The sequence below is a fragment of the Drosophila montana genome, unplaced genomic scaffold, assembly GCF_035044405.1.
Source record: "Drosophila montana isolate Dmon_TW-CO22-7 unplaced genomic scaffold, ASM3504440v1 contig_312_1, whole genome shotgun sequence".
NCBI lineage: Eukaryota > Metazoa > Arthropoda > Insecta > Diptera > Drosophilidae > Drosophila > Drosophila montana.
In genome coordinates, this window is record NW_026998009.1 from 992617 (window position 1) to 1014222 (window position 21606).

Genomic DNA, 21606 nt, shown 5'->3' on the forward strand with positions numbered 1-21606 from the left:
GCTGCTGAATTTTGTTCTTTCTCTTGGGTTACCTTTACGTTGGCGTAGGACGCACATCTGCTCCAAAATCTGATTTACTTTCATTGTGTTTGCCCAGAGATCAGTGAAAAAAGATCAACGAAAACTGGTGGCAAAAGCAAGCAAAAATTGTTGTTGAAAGAATATTTCGTTTCTTCACTCCCAGCAGGCGAGACAAAGGCAAAGAAAATTAGCCAAAGCCCAAAGGAAAAAGTAGGCAAAAGGAGCAAAGGGCGATCGCACAAACAAGATTAAAACGGGGCAAACACAACACGTTGCAAGAGAGTAGGAGAAAGGCAAAACATAAATCGAAAACCAACTGCTGCTGTTAAACAGGGCATTGGAAATGTTAGTTTACAGCCAAATGTTGGGAGATTTTCTAATGCAGTTATTTTGAACATATTTACTTAAGACGGAAGTTCAGGACTTAAACCCATCACGCTCGTGTGTGTTGATAAAAGTAAACAGGGTTTAACTTGAAATTATGTCTATATAACTAGTTATATACATAAATAGAAGCTTTACCCAAACCATTTAGATGTTACTTCAAAACAAAAGATATTGTAAAGTATATATACTAAAGTATCTCATACATGACTCACAATCAAGTTAGGGCTCAGCTTAACAGTTACATTAAGTTATAATTACAAATAACAGACTGTTATAAGTCATATGTGACAGAAATAGTGGCAGAGGGGGGGCTGGGGGTTTTGGTGTGGCCTGCTCATCCAACTGTTGTCTACTTATTGGAAAAGTTCTGCACGAATGGCTGGCGACACTTCAAGGTTCGGTCACGCAATGCTCACAGCGTGTAGCTTCGGCTACCTCAAATGTATCTGACAGATACGTCACATGTCACGTGCAGGAATTTCATATGAATAATAAATATGCCGCAGCGCGGTCGGAGGTATTGCTGTTTTGAATATTTGCTATGACTTCATCAGCAAATTATTTTCGATACTATATATATATGTAATTTTTTTTTCAAGAAGTGGCAGTTGTAGCGTAGTTCAACTGACATAGAAGTTTACGCATCATTAGCAAAAATAAACAAACTTCTGAATGAATAAGTGATTAGTTTTGAATAGGCTGCGAGTGTGCGGGGGTGAATAACATGTGTTCTTTGGATTTGTGATAAATTGAATTGAAAATGCGTCGGAGCCAATTGCCTTTAATTTGTTGTCCAAACACACACGCACACGCACTCGCATCGCACACACATGCAGAGTTGAAGGTCGCGTTAAGTGGCTGAAGATCCTCGCGCTTGAACCCTAACACAGACCACGCCCTTTCGGCAAAAGGGGTTAATTCTCAAGATGCGCTGTCATTGGTGCATAAAGATTTATGGAGCTCAGGTAAAAGTCGTACGATTTATATCTAGATAAATTTATGCATAGAACTCGAAGGTCTTTTTGCGCGCACTTCCATTTTTGGCAAACTGGAAATACTAAAGAAACAACTTGAAAGGCGAAATAAAAACATAAATAAATTAGCTGCCCGAAAAATACGCATTAAACATTTAGTTTTTGTCTTTTTTCATTATCAGTCAACGCTGCGCGCACTCGCTTTCAACTTTTTCTGTGTGTTTGTGTGTGGATCGCAGCTCATTTATCATTAAATTCGAATGTTACAAACAAATCAAATAAAATAGGTAAATTGCGAAACACGCGCCTATAAAAGCGGAAATCAAATACAAGCGAGCGAGACTTGCGAATACTCTGCACACAGATCTTAAGTAAACACAGATTTTAAGTACCCAACTCTATATTTAGCATGCGAGTGTTAATATATATCTTTAGCACGCCGTCATGATATTTGGAGTGCTGGACTAGAAGATAGCCTCTAACTAAAACTTAAATACCCAAAGTACTCTCTGATTGTCTTAGTATAATATTCAGTCCTGATGAATTGTCGATAAAGAAATTTAGTTTGTTGTATGATAAAATCTCTATATATATAAATTCTTTAAAAATAATAATCGAAACTCCAAGCTGTATATTATATATTGAATAATTTATATTTTTATATTATATACATTTTAGTTCCCATACAATTGGAGAACTTAAAGAATATATATATTTTATACTATAATCAATGTTCCGCTTTGTAACATGCCTCGCCTAATATAAATAGGGTATAGTGGGTAAAATACAAAGAAAACCTACTTATAAGCTGTCAAGACTTTAGCCTATCAGCACTTAAAGACGAATTTTGTTAGGGGTTCGTTTGCTTATCAGCAATATGTAAGTGGCCACAACTTTTACTACGACTTTTCTAGCTGGTATCCCCCCTGCTCCTCATAAAACCCCTCTAACTCTGCATCATTTTTTTGTTGTATTTCATAGCAATTAAGTGCAATTAGCAAATTGTTTCACAGCACTTGAAAAATGACACGCAAATGCAGCGCAAATAAAAAAAAGTATCTACAACTCTCTCGTATGCCCCATTTTGTGAAATGCACTTAGATATTCATACAGCGAGTAATAGAAATTAATATCAATTTGTTGAAGTAATAAAAAGTAAAGATTGCACTGAAAATCAACAACTTTTCACTTTTTCATAGATCTGAGTTTCAGAACGCATTTCCGCTGCAATAGATTATTTCTGTTTTATGGTTTCAAAACATAGCTGCAGATTGAGCAATGTCCACGTAGTTTCTTTGGGTTAAAAGTACGCACATAAAACCGATGAGTCGCTGCATTTAATCTAATCGCAATGAAATGTTCAAGAATTTAATCTCTGTAGAATTCCTGCCTAGACCTTGCTCAATAGCAACTGAATCGGAGAGGGAAAAAGTGAAAATTCTACAGACGATTAAATGTGAAATTTATGACAGAGATCATTTTACAATGATCAAGAAATAAATATACAATTTCTACCTTTTTTTTGCTCTCTCGTTTTTGCTACATTTATTTTTTGACTTTCTCCCGAGTAGAAAAAAAGGACACCAGGGAGAGTAAAAGACTTGAGGCAGCGAGTCAATCAAAAAGTTGACAATAAGCAAGTGAGAAGAGGAAGAGGAAGAGGCAAGTCAAAGCAGGCGTCTTGTCCCGGTGGTTGATTCCCAGTAGCATCTCCCGTAGCTGAACTCTATTAAATATGACATGTTTATGAAGTGCCAGCTGTGTGTGTGTCACAAAAGCCAAAAAAAAACTGCAAAAAGGCAAAAGAAAATGCACAGCGAATAAGGTAGGAAAAGTGCTGCGATTACATTTTCCTTAGTTTTTCACTCTCTCTCGCTCTCTCTCTCTCTCGCTTCCTCGACAATGTGTGTGTCATTTATATTCCCTGGGTTATGACTGCACGCGTCTGCAGCAGCAGCTGCCCCTGTCTTCAAATGGCAAACGTATTTATGTTTCATATATATTTTTATGATCATCATCTTTCGATTGTCTGTGGTTGCCTTGAGCCCAACCACTTGGCTGAAAAACCACAATTTTTTGTTGTTGGCTTTATTACTATTTCGGATTATAACGATCTCTAGTTGATATACGTTTAATTTCATTATGATACTTAATGAATTTCATAAGTTTATCATATTCATTCCTAACGATCCAGGGGATTCGATAAATTTCAAAATGATTTCTAGATTTGAGAAGCATTAAAATCAACTTCAGATGATTACGTTTCTTTATTCTGACTTAAGATGATATTCAATTTTTCTCACCTGAGTATCTTCTAATATCCATTTCTTATTTACAGTTTCCTTTACAGTTTTCCCACCCAAGTATCTTCGAGTCTAAGACATATAATCTCTCCCCATATTATATTAAAGTTCCTTAATTCCGAATATCGTCATAGAAATACCCAATACATGGATAATTTATCTTCACTTTGCGAAATATAAATTTGATTCAATTAATCGATTTACATGGTCAGCGCCTAATTAAAGAGCATCTTGTCTGGATCGTCTTGCCTCGTACAACAGCTGCTTATAGCGGGCTGGGTCCAGAGGGCTGACCAGCTGACTTTTACCCTGCTTTCTTTGCGCTAGCGAGCGCAACAAATCTGTAAATTGCTTACTTTTACTTTTCCTGCTGCCCGCAGCGGGACTCTCTTTCGAAGTCCAGCAGTTCGCAGATCTACAGATCTATGTATTTGGTCCAGTTGCTCGACTGACCTTTTCTATAGAAATCGGAGCGCCTCGTTTACATTTTTTTCATTTTCTTTCAGTTGTTTTTTTTTTGCGCGCTGGTTGTGCAAAATTATGAGGTCCATTGTTCTGCGTCTCGTCCATTACATTCTTATTTATGGGCTTGGGTCGGGGTTGCGGCAGGGGCCGACTACTATTCACATAAACAACGTCTTGTAGCCGCTTGTTAGTTGGCCAAAAAGCGTTTGCTCAAAATGATTGTCAGTTATCTGGAGATTGAATTAAATTAGCCATAGAAAACCCCTCGCCCCAACAACCCCGCTCTCAACTTGTCTCTCATTCAGCTGACGTGTTGAAGAGTCGGCATCTATCTGAATCTCAGTTTCCGTCAAAGTTTTCAAGTCTGTCGACTTTTTTTTTGCGGTTCAATGACTTAGTGCCCATTACAGTCATGAGTGTCTCCCGTTGTTGTTGTTGTTGTGGTTGTTTTGGCACAGCTTACGGAGGCACCTACGGGGCAGTAAGTAACTGCTATCAGTCATACGCCAATACACGTCTGCTGCCGGCCTATTGAATTACACTAGTTAACAAAACTCTGAGTTGAACCTGAGATGCTGCACGCGAGTGGCAGCTATTGAAGATGACATTATATAAGATCCATAAAGACTTATATAGACTATTATACGTAGATTAGAATATAATAATATTTAACTAAGATTTATGTGAATATAAGAAGTAACTATACATTTTTAGAGTTTTAGGGATGCGCGGGTAAGAAATGATCTATCTATCTCAAGATCTGTTTAGTATTGTTATTCAAATCTTTCTTAGATGATGAACCTAAGAAAAATCTGAAAAGAAGCGTTTGTCATGGTATATCTAGAAGAAGCACATGACATCTTAAAAAATACTAAATGCTAAATGATTACCAATAATCCTTAAATTCAAGCATTTATTATTTATTTTTAATGTCGCACAAAAGTTCATATGACACATCACATTTTTATGTTTTTTTTCTTCCTATCTCAAAGATCTTAAGTGTCTTAAAAGGCAAGCCTATAAACGATAGCCAATTGATAGTCGATACGCTCATTAGCAAGCCCGCAGGATAGTGTAAATTTCACACACACACACAGAATCATAACTGCCCACCGAAAATGCGAAAGAAACAACCGCAATAACCACTTGAACCGGTTATGTTGTAAGATTCATGTAAGTTCCAGAGAAGAGAATCACTTGAGTGTGACTGAACCTTAGCCAGCCCATACAAATATATATATATATTTGTATATATATATATATAATATATATAGCCTATAGCTTACGCGATGCTTAACTTAATGATCACGTCGCCTTATGGCTAACAGCCTTGGATAGAATTTTATTAGAAACTTGCAACACTAGACCCAGTGTTACACAGTGCGTCACATTTGAATTACAATGGACAGGCGAGAATTGAATGGAACCTAAATAGTAACTTCCGCTTTTGGGCTTTGCCATAAACAGACAGAGAGAGAGGGAGAAAGAGAGACGGGACGCAAGAGAATTGGGATTTGTTCAATTGGGGAATACAAACAAAAGCGCGCGACCCCAAGGGCTCAACCGGGCGGACAGCCTGTATATGGGCAACAAGTGACCAAAAACCTATTCACATATTCAACATTCAACTTTGATCGTTTTGTGCCTGCCGCATAGATACGACACATAACTTCAATGGCTAATACGAAAAAACAAAGAGAAATAATAATAAAAAACAAACAAACTACCGGCTTATTTGGTTAGAATTGCCCCGTCGCTGAAATTGTAACTGACTGTGGCGAGGCGTGTGGAACTGGTGCCGCTTCATACTGCCTTTGGTGGTGGTTTTTCTTCTTTCGTTTTTTTTTTTCATAAACTTCAAAACAAGTGTCCACCAAAGTTGGCAACGGAAGCGGCGCTTGAAACGTGTCGCAGCGCTGTCAACTCATTTGCATATAGATTCTCTTTTTCCTATTTTCCCTAAGCGATTTTCCTATTACAGCTAGAAAAGTATGCATTTAAATTTTTAGACATTTGACAGGTCTTTCGACGTTCACAAATGATTTAATTGAAAATATACGCAAAGTATTTTGAAAACTGTTTAAAAATTTGAATATTGAAGATGGGCTGCTTGGACGCAGTGTTTTTTCTTTCCTGGGAAAATTCTTACGGCTATTTTTCTTCAGCGGATTTTCGTTACAGTTGAAAGCGTAGTTTAGCATATGGCCTGGGTATTATGAAGGTTACGTAGGTGGGTGCCATTAAATGTTCGACTAATTGGCTTAAAATTAGAATTACATTTTGGAAGTAGCTTAAAGAAGAAGCAACGATCAACAGTTTTCTTGGGTTAGTGGCATTTCCCATAGAGGAAGCCACGCCTCAGCGACTGCAAGCAACAAGCTTAAAGGTTCACACAGCTGAGGCTAGAAGCAGTTGGGAATTGTACGAAATTTGAGAGCTATAAATAAAGAAAACGCCTTTGAAGGGTCTCTCTCCTTATTACATTATTAGGTTGCGATAGTAATGAATAGTAAAAAGTTAAGTATCAAAGGAACAAATGTCTATTATCTATTGCATACACTCGGGAATCGTAAGCATTTCAACAGCTGTCTGTATATGAAGAACTTTCTTATAAACAGAGCAGCTGAAAACGATCTAATCAGTATGCCAACAAACGCATATCAAACCTATTTCTATCATATATCATATTTCCAATAATAATGTTTGACTTATCTTAACCAAACCCCCAACCGTAACAATTATGACTTGCATGACCCAACCAAATGGCCTCAATATTATTTTCTTTGATAAAGACATGAATATTGGTCAACTGCCTATTAAAAATTATCATACCTGGTTTAGGGCAAGATCCGAAAAAGTAAATGCTCATTAATTACACGGTAGACAAAAAAGAAAGGTAAAGAACTATATGAAGATAATTACAGACAAGCGTAGATCAAAAGGTGCATTTAGAGATCGGACGCGTGCGCTGTATAAGTCGAAAAATAATAATTATATACAATCTAGTAGTTACATACATATAGAGAAACGTATTTAACACCATTTGTTAAATGCTGTCGCATACACTGAACATATTTGGAAGTGCGCCCAAAAACTGAAGAGCCCATAAAAAGAACCGATGCTCGTTTGTCTTGGCCGTGAAGTCTGGAATGATTAATGATTCTCAATGGCAACGCTTCGAATTGAAGTCAAACAGTCGCTGCAATCAATCGTTGGACGCGTGTCGCATGATTTGACGCCCAACTAACTTGATTCTAACCAAACATGACTCAAGCAGCGACTGTGCCCAAAAAAACAAAAAAACAGCAGAGCCTCAACTCAAACTAGTCAACTCTACAGTGAGCCTTAAAAGGCAAACACCAAGACGTGTGTCTGTTTTTTTTTTTTGCCAGTTTTTAGTGGGCGTTGTTTTAATTAACGTGGGCTGAGCATTAATTCAGCTTTAGTCACATTATAGATGAATTTACGGGCAGTTCTATAGAGTTTAATTGGAGGCAAGGAAGTTGTGAACTTTTAGAGGTCAGTGTGTGGGCGAGAGTTACTAAAGATTTGGCTGTATGCAAAGAATGCGACTAAATTCAATTAGTGAGCAACACTTCAGATTTAAGCAATTAAAGTGACATTAGCAGAGGAAATAGAAAACAGAAAAAGTCACAGTTTTCACTTTTTTCTCGTAACTAAAACTTTTCCCATGGTCGAGCGTTGCACGGAACCAAAATGCTAGTGAAACTTTTGCCAGTACATGAGCAAAGTTCAACATTTATTGCCGCATGATCTCATGTAGTACACTGCTAATGTTGTTGTTGAGAAGCGCATAGAGGCGTCGTCTCATCCATATGAGTCCATGATCTGCACAATGTAGCTGCTGCTTCTTTTTGCTTAATTTATACTTTATACACAGGCACTGACAACTCGCGAGAACCGGTTTTGTATATTAAGCATAAACAATTGCGTATTATTTTAATTACTTGTTTTTTTTTTCTTGCTTTTCGATTTGGCAACGTTCTGCAGCTTTTTTACGGCTCGCGTAAAATGTGCTAAAATTTATTTTTGTTGCTCGTTCTTAAACAAAAAGAAATAAAATGTTAAATTTTAAGCAACAGCAAAAAGTATTTAAAAAAAAAATAAACAACAAAATAATATCAAAAGAAACGTGTTTAAAGCGTTTGAGGAAAAAAAAAGTCTTGCTAGCTTTTGGCGATATCAACAGACGTAGATCACATCTGATTCCCATTCCCATGTTAGAACGTCAGCGAAGCGTCAAGGTCTTTGAAAAGTCAACCGAATAGCCGCAGGAAATTGGAGCACACTTCGCATATCGAAGATACTAAATGGAATCTTATTATAGAGAGTCTAGGTAGTAAAGAGAGTCTTATCGGTAGGGCGGGCACTTATCAGCAAAGTTTTTTATATTTAATTAACAATTTGCAAGTGAATGAACGCAAATAAATAGAATATACTATACTATAAAGTTTATAAACCAAATAAACAAGTTGAAGAAGAAGTAGCAGAAACCTATCTTATCTAGGGGCCCCTTTTGGGGCCACTGCAAATGGACAGAAATAAAGAACGAAGATCTGGTAAATCAGCACAATGGAATATTATTATATACTTACGACATGTTTATATATAGAAATTATAATGAGATTAGCAAAATTAGCAAAAAGTGGCCAGATTTTTATACAGACTTGCATTTTTACAACTGAGGGCAGCACGTGTGGGGGTCACATTGAATGTTTGTAGATTGAAACAACAGTTGCTAGGGAAATGAGTTAAATTTAAACTTATTTTTTATTTCACAATTTATTATACTTATTCCGGGCAAAGCTGATGTAAAAACTAATACAAAAATAATCGATAAAGAACTAATTGACTTTTCGTCTTTCGAAAGTTTTTATTTTATACAAAAGGGGTTTCGGGTTCAAATCCCTGAACAGGGAATTTGACAAATTTGTAAAAAAAGAACTTCAATCAAATCGAAAATTTATTAACTAGATATACATATGTATATATTAGAACTGTTAAGTAAATAGTTGCAGGTTCAAACCCCTGTATCCACTATAAGAAATTTAAAAAAAGATCTATTCAGAGAAAACTTTTGATTTTCCAATCTCATTTTTACATATTTTTGTGATTATAATATGTCGATATAAAGTAGAACTGTTAAAAAAAAGTTGCTGGCACAAACTTTTGTGTCTACTATATGCCTTTAAGTAAAACATAAATCGATAGCTAGTTTATATTTTTAGCTTTAAGGCAAATATCTGTGACTAACATCTTTAGCAAACAGCTTCCCACGCTTGTTTTTTGTATTAATTCATATTATTTCATAGCCCTCCCTTTAAGATATCACACATTCGAATCTTCAGTTCTATTCTTTGGCCCTAAACGCGTCTCACGCCACTTTTGCAAGCCACAGAGGACAGTCTGACAGTCTCTCATTCTATTATTCTATCATTCTATCGTCATGAGCACTTAACCGGCCCTGCGATAGATGCGACCAGAGATAGGCGCCCCCTAGATCCACCCAATATTTTCACACTTCTCCGCGGTTTGCCTCGGTACTCTTTGACGTCAGTAGCTGGCATTGATTGCAGCGTGTCTGTGGCCTACCTTCACTTGCAAGGCTTTCGGTCCTCGCCCGCATTATTTGGGAATCGATAATTGCATGTGTTAAGTGCTTAGTGTTGTCAAGGCTACTGGCTCAAAATGTGAGTCAGTGTTACGGTCACAATTGACCCCACTTCTAAGGGTAAGGGGTATATTTTTTGTTGCCTTCTACAACTTTCGCTTTTGCCCTTTCACTTGATTTGCCATTCGTCAACTTTAGAAAACTGAGACAATGGACATTATTATTATTTTCTTTATTTTCATTTTGTTGCTTATGCAAATTTGGTCTTTGAGAAGACCTGGTTACTAAAATTATTATAGCGCTGTCATTTGTTGGTCAGATTTTGACATAACACCTCGCGGAACTGGGCAAACTATGTCAAAGTGCATTATAATTATTTTTTTTCCCTTGTTTTTATTTTTTGTTTAATGTTGCCAAACATTGACACCTGACACGCAAAGTGCCATTATTAATGGGATTTTCTTTAAAATATATACATATATATTTTTATACATATATTTTCTTTTTGAGGCAACTCTTTTGTCTATTTCGCAAGGTCATCAGCGGTGTGTTTTGTTTTTCACAATTAAAAAATTGCATAAATGTGCAAAATGTAATCAACTAATTATAATAAAATTATACTTTAATGGGACCTACTTTAAGTTAAGTCCAAATAATGATAATATTTGTGTTCAGGGTAAACAGTTTTTAAATGGCACCCAATGGAAAATGTTGCTATAGATATATATTTTTAACACGAAGAGATGTTAGGGAAACCTTCTCACACTCTAGTTAATTTAAATTAATCGCCTAATGACCAAATACTTTTTGAGTCAAAATTATAAAATATTTATTTGTTAAACAAAATTAGAAATTTGTTTAAAATCTGAGTCATTTCTAAGAAAATGATCTATGAAGATTTCAAGCTTTTTTTGAGGAAATAAAACTTAGAATGCGGCTTTTTTTCTGGTTTTCATGGAAGAGTATTAAAAGTACTGCTGAGTTGCATATGGACATGCTGTGAAGGAATTGTGTATCATTATAAAACCCTTTTTAAAACTGGTTATTAAAAGGCATTTATTTTTTACAAATCATTTAAAGTGGGTCTTCGAAAAATAGTTGGTTTTAGATTGTTATAGGATTTAATATTCTTTCTTTTAACGTTTTTTTTTCTATATTATTATTACTATATGTGCATAGAGTTTAAAAAACATATTTACCACCTACATAAATACAACAAGTGTAATTAAAAAATTCGAAATTTGAGGATATTTAATATAGTTTTTTTGAAGGAAGATCTAAAACCCCAAAGACCGATATGACTGGTATGTTTTGCAAACTTCTTCTTTTAACTTGCAGTATCATAAGTATCATCATATAACATATGATTTTTCAAGAGATTTTTGTAATACCTGACAATAAATAAAGTATATTTGGATAATCTATTGGGCTTTAATAATATGGGTATATTATAAATATATACATATATATCTATTATATTATAGGCATTTTGAAAAAAAAACCTTTTAACATTAAAAGATTTATAATGGCGCCTAAGGTATGTAGCTTGTGTAGCTTGACTTCGCCATGCTCGAACGGGCTTGAGCTTCGTCATAGGTATAGTTCAAAATACTTGCTTACTTTAAACTCTTCTTAAAGCTGAGTTGTTTAGCAAGCACTTTCAATGAAAATATAAACCTGCAAAAATCTACTTTTTCTTAAAGTTTCAAGCTGAGCTTAAAGCGCTGTTTTTTTATTCCTTTAAATCGATTGATTTTCCTTAAATATACATTTTCCGGCTGCTGGTCGCATTTACATCGACACTGTACCTCACCTGATTTGCGTTTTTCGCGTTCCGGCACAACCAAGCTTTTGGCCCGCTTAACGCGCAAGGATCTGCGACGTATGGAGCGCAGGAAAGCTTCTGGCATCCTCGAGAAGCGCTGCGGCGTTTCTGGCGCCTTGGTGCGCTCTGGCAGAAAGAAGTTTTTCACGGCTAACATGATGTTAAAATTTAACTGTTGCGCTGCTGTTGTTGTTATTGTTGTGGGTGTTGCGCGTGTTGGCAATGAAAATGGGAAATCTTTTTAAATTGAACTTTGCCAATTGTTATTTTTATTTTGTTTTTGTTTATTGTGTGTGTTTATTTTTGTGTAATCCTTTTTATTTCTTTTTCTGCACTTCTCTTGGGTTTTCATCTATTTCTTTGCTATTCACTAATTGGCAACATTTTTGCAATTTGTTTGGCTTTGTTGCGACCACAAATTGTTTTGCATCTTAACAAATTTTATGACTAATGCTGTTTCTTTTTCATTTTATTGTGGCTATTGTTTAGTCATTTTGCATTTTTAATTCGGCACAAGCCCTCATATATATATTTATATAATTGACGACATCGCAATGTTGTTGACTTTGTCAAATGTTTTTGTTTAAAACTCGAAAAATGACGCGAGACCCTAAAAGCGGAAAACCGACCAACACAAATACCGCTAAACACGTCTACAATGCACGCCTGTCGAGACTGAACTGATGGGAAATTTGTACAGCGAACGCACTCACAGCTCAACAGGGGTAATAACAGACGTTGCTCTCCCAACACAAACGAACGTTCGTTTATAGCGCGGCTGTTGAGAGCAGCCGCTGTTACCGGTGCCTGTCTGTACAATAACAGTGGACACTGTGAGCGCGCTGTAATTGCAGTCTGTGAGAGCGGCCGATGTTACCGGTGTCTGTCTGTAACATAACAGTTGTCGGTGTAAACGCTGTTAATGTTTACCTTTAGTCAGGTAACAACTGACGCTCGGCTTGGCCAAAGGCAGCTGAGCTTAGCACGTGCTGGTAACAGCTGCAATTAACCAAGTACAAAAAATACATAGCTCGATTTTTTAAAGCAGCTTTTGCTCTGTTTGATACGCTGTCAGTTTAATTATAAAATAACCGAACTTCCGCTGCATCAACAACGGAAATGCCATTGTCTACCAACTTATCAAGCTGTTGTTATTTTGGGTACACTTATGCAGCTTGGCCTGATTCATTGCCATGTCAATAAATGTATTTTTTATTTACTTTTTTTTGTTTTATCAATTTGCAAGCCGACCGCCGCTTTTGACTGGTGATAAGCGCAACAGCCTTAACAGAACGCTGTTAATATTTCCCAACTCATTCGGCTCGCAAGAGAGTGCGGGAGATTGGGTGCGTCATAAAATCCCCATACGGAAATCAAAATGCAATAGTAAACATTTGTTGTTTTGCACAGAGGTAATCATCAACTGGCTGCTGCGCTGTTAATAATAATGATAATATGCGGTTGGTCGAGGGGTGGCATGTTACCCGCCCGTCCAACACAGATGCCCGTCTGCTCTGGCAGCGTTTGTTGTTGTTATTGTTTTTAGTTGGGGTTTCGGTTAGTGGGCCGCTGCTGGGAGCTGCTGCAAAAATTCACTTCCTATTGAATGAGCAAGCGAGGGGCAGAGCGTGGGGAGCGAAAACGGCAACAGCCGCGAGTCGAACATGTGGCATTATACGATATATTTATTATTATGCACAACAATTTGTCGACTATTGTATTTGGTTTTATTTTTTTTCATTGAGATTTATGCAATGCTGATATAGATGTAATTCGTGAAAGTGCAGCGGAAAATTCATGCATAGGGGAAAAGGTGGAAAAAGTCGCATTGATTGAAATCCTATAGAGTACGATATGCTTGCGCTTCAGGTGGAAGTGAAGAGAGAATTTGAGTTTTATATGACAAATAGTGGGCATTATATGGGGGCTATACATATGAGTACCATAGTATAGACAGATATGAGTACCCTAAACAGAGGTATGAGTACTATAGCTGAAACCTACTTTGGGTTTGAGTACTACAAGTACATATTGTGGAGTACTATATATATTTGATTGAATACCCAATATTCAAGTGCACCATAGCTATGAGTACCTTAGGAATGAATACTATGAGCACGACTACTATAGGCAAGAGTACAAGTACTACAGGCAAGAGTACAAGTACTAACGGCATGAGTACGAGTACTATAGGCATGAGTACTAAAGCATTGAGTGCTATAGGAATGAGTACTATATGAATAAATTCTAATAGAATTACTATGAAATATGTATTATTGAGCGCCTTAGGTATGATAACTTTAAAAATCCTATCTAAGAGCAGATTGGGGTTTAAGTAAAATTTATCTGCCGGATACGAAGATCCCTCCAACGCTTTTTTGCGCTTCGAGTTGCAACTGTGTAGATATCTGATAGCTATCCTAAAAGAAAATACAAAAAGTAAATAGCGCTATTTGGATAGCTTAAGTCTAAGTAAACTTAGGCTTATGTTCTATTTAGGAATAATTACTGCATCTTAGGGTTAATATGCTTTGAAAGCTTACACTGAAAAATCTTACACGGAAATTCTTAATGTTTTACACACAAAAAAGGTAGTTCAATCCATCTAAACATTTGTTGCGTCTATCATTTTCTTGACAGGTTCGCAAAGAAACAAAAACAAAGGCCATAATAATACAGTGGTAAATGATTATATGTAAAGCTTATTAAAGTCGGGTAAACAAATTATTATGCTGAATACAGAACCCATTCAGAGCTTATTTATATCCGTCATATAAATGCCTTGTTTATATCAAGATCGCTCGAATTTTAGCTGAAGCTTATCTTAAATCTAACTTTATAATCGCATTTCCATAAACCTTGAACGACAAAAGAGCACTCGCGAGTTTTATAACAAATGCAAATTTAGAGTTCACTGCAGATTACAAACGAGATATATATTTATATGTAATATACGTAAATGTCGCAGGGGCAATCGGCTTGTATTTTTTTTTGTTCTTTTTTGAGACACGTGAACTGCATTATATGGTCGATAATTTGACACGCTCGCCGCACTTATCGGGGCCACACGCCGCACCAGACGCGACGCGGCACGAAACCATCCCAAAAAGCAGGCACACACTTTGCGACTTAATTAGACATTGGCCAAGCAGGAGAAAGGGGCGGAAAAAAGGGGGAGAAACGGGAGAAAGAGAGAGCAAGTGTCAGACGAAAGTCACACGCGATTTTGCAATGGAACTTGAAATTGTCGCGTCAGTAGTTCTGTGACTGGATCTGAGCCAGCACCCCCTGAACAAATAGATTGTGTTACGTAAATGCTAGACTATGAGATACCCTGTAGCTAGCTGCCGAAACTTACTTCTTACCTTAGCACCAGATTATAAATAATTCGTTCTTAAATAACTTTCGTATTTATTGATCGATTGTTATTTGCACAGCTTTAAGAAGGTATTGATGTATGTATACCAAATATCACAGCTAAGACTCAAAAAATGTATATTCTTAAATATACCGTTATGTAAGCTGAACCTGAGATAAAGCTCTTCTAAAAACGTGTCTAGTTTAGAATTTGAGCAAGCGTGCTTCTTACTCACGTGAATTTATCGATCCAACCAAACGCTCGTTATCCACTTTTAATGGTTACAGGGTATTAAAGTCGGGCGCGGCCAACGTTCATTTCGTTTTCTTTTTTTATGGAATTTTAATGGAATTTCTAATCAACCTGCGTCCCGGAGACGTTCAACAGGGCGCGTCGTTTGGTTCTAACGCACACCCTGCCGGCGCACAAAAATTTCTTACCCTGTCCAGATTTTCGCCTGACAAATGTTGCACATTGCGAGGGGTTGCAATTGCGCGTGGGTGTGGGCGAATGCCCTCAGGGGGGAGAGGGTGGCGACACTTTCGCTTTCAATTGAGCTACTTCAGTAGCAAATGTTTTTGTTTTTTTCTTGCCAAGCAAATCATCGCGATAAGCAGCAAAAAACTAAGTGAGGTTAATAAAATTTGCTGCCGCTTTTAAGGGTTAAAAGCTCTAGTCAGCTAGAATAAGAGGAAGCAGCTGTACTAGCCCTACTTCTGTGATACGGTTAGTTAAGGGTGCGCTTGTCGACTTTACACACAGCTCGCATACCTCTCCCCCAGCCCCTAACTGCACCCTTAGAAATTTTAATTGCATTGCATATTAAACAAATTAAGTTCCCATTGATCTTGAGTTAATTAATTAAACATGCGAGGCTATCCTTCAATCACAGCGAATCAAGTAGATGAACAGACTCTGTAAAAAATAAGCTATATTATACTTGTCTCATCGTAAGATCCTTAAATGCAGTTCGATGCGGTAGTGCCTTACGATTCGAACCGCCTCGATATGGCGAAGCTAGAGCTATGTTATGTTATATATTAAAAATGCAATAGCTCGGCTGTATCATTGCAGATCCTGACAGGTCCTGTGTCCAACAATACGTATGAATAAGAGCTATCAAGTGGCAAACAAATATTGAATTCGTTCTTGTTTCTATCCATCTTTTTATAAAGGACATTTCTTTTATAGCCATAATTCGGCCATATTCTTAAGGATATCAGAAAGATATGCATTTTTAAACTCGACCTGGATTATCGATTTGCATTCAAGGATTTTCATATTTCGACATAAAATGTCACTAAAATTTTTCTCAGGGATTTAGTCGCAAAATTGGCCGAAACGGAAAAAATTCGCGCTAACTTCGCCATTTGAAAGACTATCGGGATGTCCTTTGGTCAGCAGATAGTCCTCACAATCCCATTTAAGAATTTACATTCCAAAGGACAAAAATCCTTCAGAAAAACAAATTTTAAGGTAAATTTTGTAAACACAAAATTGCCCATAACTCGGCTATATCCTGGCGTATCCTTATGAGTCCTGTGTTGAGTCAATTGTATTGACCAGGGCTATCAACTGGCTAAAGGACATAAAGATCGTTTTTGTAGTTTCAGAGATATTGTGATTTTACTGTAATTTTGTGATTTCAACCAATTTCCCTTGAACCCAGAATATGAAATTTTTACCAAGTCCATGATTCTTAGATGACCTCCTAATTTGTTGATGCAGTTCGATGCGAGTGGGTCCTACGATCCTAATGCAGCATGTCCTTTGAAAATCAGTAAGGATATGACCGAGTTTTGTCCTTTTTTCTTAGCCATTTTTCCCAGGATCAGCTGTTATTTGAACGATATATAGCCCTTTACACTTTAAATAAGCTACAATTCTATCAAGATGAATAAATAATAAAGGAAACAGCAAATTTATAGTTTTTACTAAAACTCCTGTTTTTCATTTTCAATAGTCCATGTGGTTACAAATTCTTTAGTTTCACTGGGCTAAATTTCTTCTAAAATACCAGGTGAACAGAAATCCAACAGGTCGACATTTCAGCTGCTGAAAAATTTCATTGCATACCCGAAAGGGCGCCCTCGTCGCCGGCTGGGTCGAGAGATTTATTCTGTAATTTTACTTAAATACCAGGCGAACAGAATTACTCAGCAGATGGACGCAAATATTTGCATAAAAAATTCATTGCATACGCATAAGGGACACAAATGTTATTTATTTAAATCTGCTGCTTTTAGCAGTACCTTATGTACAAAGGCTACTGAAAGAATCTGGTACTGTAGGTTCCTTAGGACTATATCGCTGGTATGGTATAACCAAGGGTATGGTACTCAACTAAGAACCAACAATGATCGAAGCATTTTCTGGGGCATACATATTTATCGAACATATTTATGCACATTTGGTAATAATTCCTAGGACTATGTATGTCCATGATATAACCAAGAATATGAGGCTTTACTAGGATCCGATGGAGACTTGGTTGCTGAAAAAGGGCGAAAGGGCGGTGCTGAAAGCATGCATGTTTTTTATTCAAATTTTTCGGAAAAGCACAAAATCCGCCGAGTTAAGCATAACATAGAGTGCAAGCTTCAAATACCAGGCGAACATAATCGGCAAGTGCTGTTTTTTACATCAAATTCCTTTTAATTTGACTAGGAATAGCTTGTATTGATCTTGCTATCTCGCTTTGACTTATACACAAATATGTGAACAATCGCACTTGAACTGTAAATCTCCTTCCTTTTTCGGGGCTTTGCCCATTTATCAATATATATCATTCGCTTGCGTTAACCTTCTTGTTGCAGTAAAAAGAATAACAGAAAAGTTGCCGAATAGAGATCTTGAAGAGATATACCTTTTTGGCCTCCTTAAAGTTTATAGAATCAAATAAGATACAGAAAATACCAACACAGTTTTATGATATTTGATCATATATTAATATTAAATTAAAATAATTTTTGTAGGTAATCGAAGATCTTGATCGAAAGGAATCTAAAATGGTATATCATTTCAATATCGACATTTAACACGTATCTTTTTTTCTAGATGCATTTTCAAGAATGTGGAAATTAAATGCATAAAATCATATTTATTGCAAAATAAAACTTGGCTTTAATTATTACCATAGCCCCGCCAGATTTTTGGATAAATAATGTAAGGTACCATCACCAAATACCAGGCGCACATAGTCGGCAGCTGATTGCTTTCATCTTCATATTACGTTCACTTGAGGGATGTGCGGGGAGAGCGGAAGCTTGGAAAGACGTGAACTATTGCGCTCAAAGCACATGAACATACACCCGCACAATGCAAAAGAGAATGCATGCAGTGAGAGCAAAAAAAAACATTAATGTGGGTATGTCTGTGCAGCTTAGGCACCGGTGTTATCTGAAAAGACATACATACATATACGAAGGGAAAAAACCAAAGCATGATCTTGCCATCTCCGTCGCTCTGCATGCGTTGCTGGTTTTCGCTTTGCCTCATAGTACATATAACACATACATTTGCGTGTTTATACGCGTATATGTATACACGTATGTGCACATAAGTACGTACATACATGTGTGAATATACTTATTTTAAGGAGCCTAGGTGACAAACCTGTAATTCTTCTTTCTTTTACTACTTATGCACATACATTAATGCATACGATAATCTACTTCGCCCGCATTTGATTCCCTTGTTGTTGTTGCTTTCAATGAATATCAGAAAAGTTGCGAATTTGATGCCACTTTATCAAAAATGTAGCTTTTGGCAGTAACCGTAGCAACTGTATCAAATAAGCCTTTTTTCTATGGTAGGGTAGCCATAAACATGGCATAACCGACTCGACTGTTAATACTGATGAAGAATAAAATTACTTAAGAGTTTGGAAATCGTTTTTTCCATGAGTTACACAACTCATCACAAAATTATTATACCCCCCACAAGGGTACAAAAAGCGCACACAAAAATTTTGCCCCTGTCCAGATTCGCGCCTGACACAATGCACGTTGATTTGCGACACTTTCGCTTTCAATTGAGCTACTTCCGTGGCGAATGTTTGTGTTTTTTTTCGCACAGAAATCAACGCGTTAAGCAGCAACAAACTGAGCGAGGCTCATCAAGGGTTAAAAGCTCAAGTACAGCTGGAAGAAGAGGAAGCGGCTGAACTAGCCCTATTGCTGTAGTGCGGCTAATTGACTTGAGGGTGCGCTTGTTGACTTTACACACAACCCACACACACACACGCCCCTAAATCCTAACTGCACCCTTAGCGATTTTAACTGCCAGTCTTGTGTTTGTGTGAGTGTGTGTGTGTGTTTAACAAATTAGGCTTCCCTTGAGCTTTGGTCATTTAATACAACATGAGGCTAACCACCGAATGCAGCACCCGCTGCCCACTAGAGACGACCCTCAATGTCATTTGATACTGTTTGCGTGCCACCCCTCCGCCCTGTCGCCCTGCCGCCCTCTCGCCCACTGATTTCCTGCTGCTGTTGCGCAAATATTTGGCAGCTTTATTAGTTCATTATGCGAGTTTTACACACTCGCAGCGACATCTCAATTTATATCTCGCAATTTGTCACATTTCTGTTTTGGGAGGTGATGAGTTCATGAATCTGAAACTCATGACAAGACTCATACATTCGATATAGTTGCACGCATATGATTATAATTGCTTGTTTCTAAGCGGAAATTTAAAAGGGGGGTTCAGTGGAAACAGCAGGCAACGCCCAATTTGTTATTAACAATTTAGTAGAGAAAGTTTTTTCTTTTCATGCCATAGATGGCCGCATATACTATTCAGTGTTTATTCACAACAAATCTTCAAGTATTCACTACAACAAAGACACACATGTAGCAGATGATTCACGAGATATTCCAGAATCACATGTGTGATAGATAATGCGAGTGATATTTATAAATGTGAGCAAAGACTCGGTATTTTATACAGCGAATTTGCATTACTTTCTTTTCAGAAAAATAAAAAAAAAACTGAGAAACTGTTTGAACTGATTTTAAAATAAATATGCCAAACGACTTTTCCAAGAAACGAAAACTGGGCAACTTTTTGAACAGCTTTTTATTTTACTTATTAATTACCACAAGTAGTTCTCATATTCAGGAATATATCGAAACATAAAACGTTTTTTAATTAAGAATTTCTTTCTCAGGTTAAGATATTTCATACTTCATAATTTGTTCACTGAATATTCAACAATTTTTGACTGAATACTTTATATATCAATTTTTATAGAGTTCTTGTATACAGAAAACTGTAAATTGCAAAAGATCTGTAATGAAGAATTTCGATCTCAGGTTGACAAATTTCATGCTAAATTTTATCACTGAATATTCTAGACATGAACATGAATGGATAGTTGCACTAAATATATATGACAATTTTCTCTGATTCAAGAGAATGTTTTGGATTTTTGCAAATGGCGCCCTAAATTCCACTAGAAACTCAATCGATTCGCTTAGCATCAATTTATGAGTTCAAATAGGTAATTTCATATTCATAAATTTGTAATCTGCATTGGTATTAAAGTCAGTTGCAGTCAGTTCGTTTGCACATTCATATTCATACTCAGATATTCACCCCAAATTCGGCAATTACAAGCGCATTAGTTCTCACGGGCCAAATGCGCTTAGATTAGGCGCTGGGTAACCCAACCCTTTCGGGATGCCACAATTAATAATTCATAATTTGCGAAAATTGTCAACTTCAATTCTGGATGGGCCTAAGAAATTCATAAAATATTACGCCCGACATCTAATATTCGCCAATTTGTTGTACTGAAGCGTGAAACGCTGCAAGAAACATGAAAAAACCTAAAATCCATGAAATTGGACAGCGAAAAGGAAGAGCGAGAGGGAGTGAGAAGAGGGGCGAGCGAGAGGGAGCAACAGCAAAGACAAGGCGTAGCGACTCTGGAATGTGCAACAATGCGACTTGACATAATTATTACATTTACAGCAAGGCGCAGGGGCGAAGGGGCGCAGGGCAAGCCCAGCCCTTTGCAGAAAATGGTCGCTGGCCCTGACTGTCCGCTAGCTTAATCAACTTACGTCTACCCTGTACAATTCTGTTAATAAGGGTATATTAAAATGTGGAAAAATCGAACAAAATAATAAAAAGGAATATATACTTATAACACTAGCCTGTTCCTATTTAAGTCTGCGTTTACAAGAGCTAGATCTAGTAAATAGTAAAAGAACTATATCAAGCCACATAACAAGTCTTCTTGAATAGAATAGAACCTAGCATAGTTTCAATATATTTCTATTAAATTCTTAAATAAATTCCAATAATAAAAGTATTATTAAAAATTATACTATAAAATTGTATGCAAATTATTTATATTAAAAGAAACATCTAAAGCTTAGCAAAATAAATATTTTAATTTACTCTCAATAAACATATATGTCTCATACAGCAAATTAGTATATAAATTTAAATTTCATTTCTTTTGATTGGGAATGCTTTAGTCTGTTCTCCTCTTCGAAGCGAATATATACATATATTTTATCACAATATTTTCGAGCTGCCCACAGGGTATCTCTGAGTGCATTTCTTTTATGTTCGCCTCTTTTGCACTTTGCACTTTAAACGCAAATTGAGTTGATTAATTGAAATGTGT

General features: G+C 36.7%; 1 protein-coding gene across 2 annotated transcripts in view; it reads right to left on the reverse strand.

Moving 5' to 3' along the window:
* The window catches only part of CenG1A (Centaurin-gamma-1A), a 76908-nt gene that overhangs the window by 13670 nt on the left and 41632 nt on the right, over positions 1 to 21606 (reverse strand). The window contains exon 1 of one of the 2 annotated variants that reach the window (XM_064686104.1): positions 11596 to 12246. The exons of the other annotated variant lie outside the window; for it this stretch is intronic. Within the exon in view, the coding sequence (XP_064542174.1) occupies positions 11596 to 11764 (169 nt within the window). The 5' untranslated portion in view covers positions 11765 to 12246. Of the gene's footprint in view, positions 1 to 11595; positions 12247 to 21606 lie in introns of those variants that run through there. 2 annotated transcript variants of the gene reach the window in all.